At 42.0% G+C, this 2,178-nt stretch overlaps 1 protein-coding gene across 5 annotated transcripts in view; it reads left to right on the forward strand.

The window, feature by feature from the left end:
- Positions 1–557: 557 nt before the first annotated feature.
- The window catches only part of Myof (myoferlin), a 184,033-nt gene continuing 182,412 nt past the window's right edge, over positions 558–2,178 (forward strand). For 3 of the 5 annotated variants that reach the window (XM_023716196.1, XM_023716198.1, XM_023716197.1), the window contains exon 1: positions 558–821. In XM_023716196.1, the coding sequence (XP_023571964.1) occupies positions 734–821 (88 nt within the window). In that variant the 5' untranslated portion in view covers positions 558–733. The remainder of the gene's footprint in view (positions 822–2,178) is intronic. The other 2 variants (XM_004632047.2, XM_004632048.2) reach the window with 1 other exon arrangement.

Raw genomic sequence — 2,178 nt, forward strand, 5'->3', positions numbered from 1 at the left:
CCCTGATGCTTTTGCTAAGCTTGTTCTAAGTAGGTGCTTTAGACCACTGAGCCATCTCTCCAGCCCGCGAATCCTTTTATAAAGTAAAGGATCAGCTCCTAAAACATCAATTTTGTAAACCTGTAGACTACCACACTTGGATTGGGTTTACCTGAAATAAACCTGTTATTCCTTTGCCATACAGTAGAGGGCGTCTTCCAACTGCTTTCTGAAAGTTGTCTATAAGTGGTTGCTTGTTGGATGTGTAAGCCTGAGAAGAAACGGCAAAGGTAAACTTTTTTTAAATATCAGAGTTTTAAACTCCAGAAAACTCCGCAAAGAACGAAAACGGCTCCAGAAAACCGATTAATTTGGTTTCGCAAGTTATTACTGAACGGCAATAACATTTAAGTGGTTTCCTGACTTGCCTGCAATTTATTAGCTCCAAATCCATTTTAGTTTCACTTGTTGCACAAACTCGGGATTTTGTTCTTTTCACTTCCACATTTTCTGCATTCATAAGTTAGTGCCTGCGGCACTGTGCAGACTCACCGAGTCTGGGTATCAGCTTACAGGGAGCCTTCAGTAAATACTCTTGCAGAGGTCCACCCCTGGTCCCTTCCACTCCTCTCTCCTGGAGAAACCTCCCTCGTCTGGGAAGACAGACCGTCCCAGGGCGGAGGCCCGGGAGCGCCCTGGCCGCGCCGGCTCTGAGCTGAGTTCCCTGAAACTTGCTTTCTGTCAGCTAACAGCCATGCTCCGAGTGATTGTGGAATCCGCCAGTAATGTCCCTAGAACGAAATTTGGGAAACCGGATCCTATTGTTTCTGTTATTTTTAAGGGTAAGGAAACATTTTCTTCTTTTCTTGAAGCCCTGTTTTGGAATGTTAGTTGCTTGGATCATGTTCTTTAGAAGTCTTCGTTTAGTGACTGATAAAGCCAGACTTGGCCAGCTTCTCTGGTTACCTGACCAGGTGAGGGGAGAGGACTGATTGTCATGGAAGGAATTCACGGTCCCCAGACCTTTGCGACCCACTGAACCTGCTGTTTTAGCCTCAACATGATTTCTCTAAATCGTTAGAGGAAAGCATGTACTCATGTGTCTCTTTGGTTTAAGGTGTCAGGGAGGTCTGTGTTGGTTCAAAGTGAGAGTTGCAATAATCTTATTTGATTTTTCTCTACCTGCGAGAAATGAGTAAAAGCAATTAAAGCGCTGGAGGCGCCAGCACGCTGTTAAAACACCATTGCTCCATTGAAACGGGCTTTCATTGTCCCTGGTTCTGGTAGAGCAATTGGGATTCTGAGTTAGGTTTTCTTTCCAGTTGCTTTGTGCCTTTTTTGAGATTTCATTTCTCTTTATCTCAGCTTTCTCCTTTAAAGTAGGAGAGGAAGGTTTAGACTTTAATTGGTCTTTAAAGAGCCTGTTGTAATTAATTCCAGGCACTTACTTTTTATGACTTGGGATCTTAATTGCGTTGCAGGGACTGCAGTGGCGGTATGAAGGCACAATCCCAGGCAGCTTGAGGCTTTTCGCTTTGGCCCATGTGGTGCATCTGACTATGGGCGCGGGGCTCTCTCCATTTTCTGTTTGTCCACGGTGCTTGGTAAAATTGCCAGCTTGCCCCTGGGCAGGGCACAGGCTGAGAGGCACATTCCTGACCATGCCCCAGCACATTTTTCTCTTCTTCCAGGAACCTGGAACTTCAGTCTTACACTTTCTGGATACTTTCTCCCTTTCTCCATTCTTGTTTTCATTTCTCCTCCCTACTTCTCTTCTCAAATTTCTCTTTCTTAATGTGAGCAAGACAATGAAAGAAATGAAATCCAAAATTGTCAAATGGTTGTTTAATTTTAAAAAAGAGAGATCTAGAGGTTAAAAGTTGTGTTCATAAAGGATAAAGTAGTTTAAAAATCTGGCAAGTGAATATCTGGTAGTCACGTTGCCTTGGAGTTCATTTGAATGGATTAGTTTTCTTTTAATCTTTTTGTCCTTCAAGAAATTGCACAATAGGGACATAACATGAAGTGCTTGCATTCTTTACACTGGCATGTAAAGACAAGTAAAAATATATGGGTTTATTCTGTTGATGTTATTACTTGAGGCAAGTCCTATATATTATAAATGAATTGGAATTATGCTATTGAAATCTGATTTGTCTGGGCAATAAGCATTAATTGAAAATTTTAAATTATTAAAAA

This window comes from Octodon degus, unplaced genomic scaffold (genome assembly GCF_000260255.1).
Source record: "Octodon degus isolate 3935 unplaced genomic scaffold, OctDeg1.0 scaffold00046, whole genome shotgun sequence".
NCBI lineage: Eukaryota > Metazoa > Chordata > Mammalia > Rodentia > Octodontidae > Octodon > Octodon degus.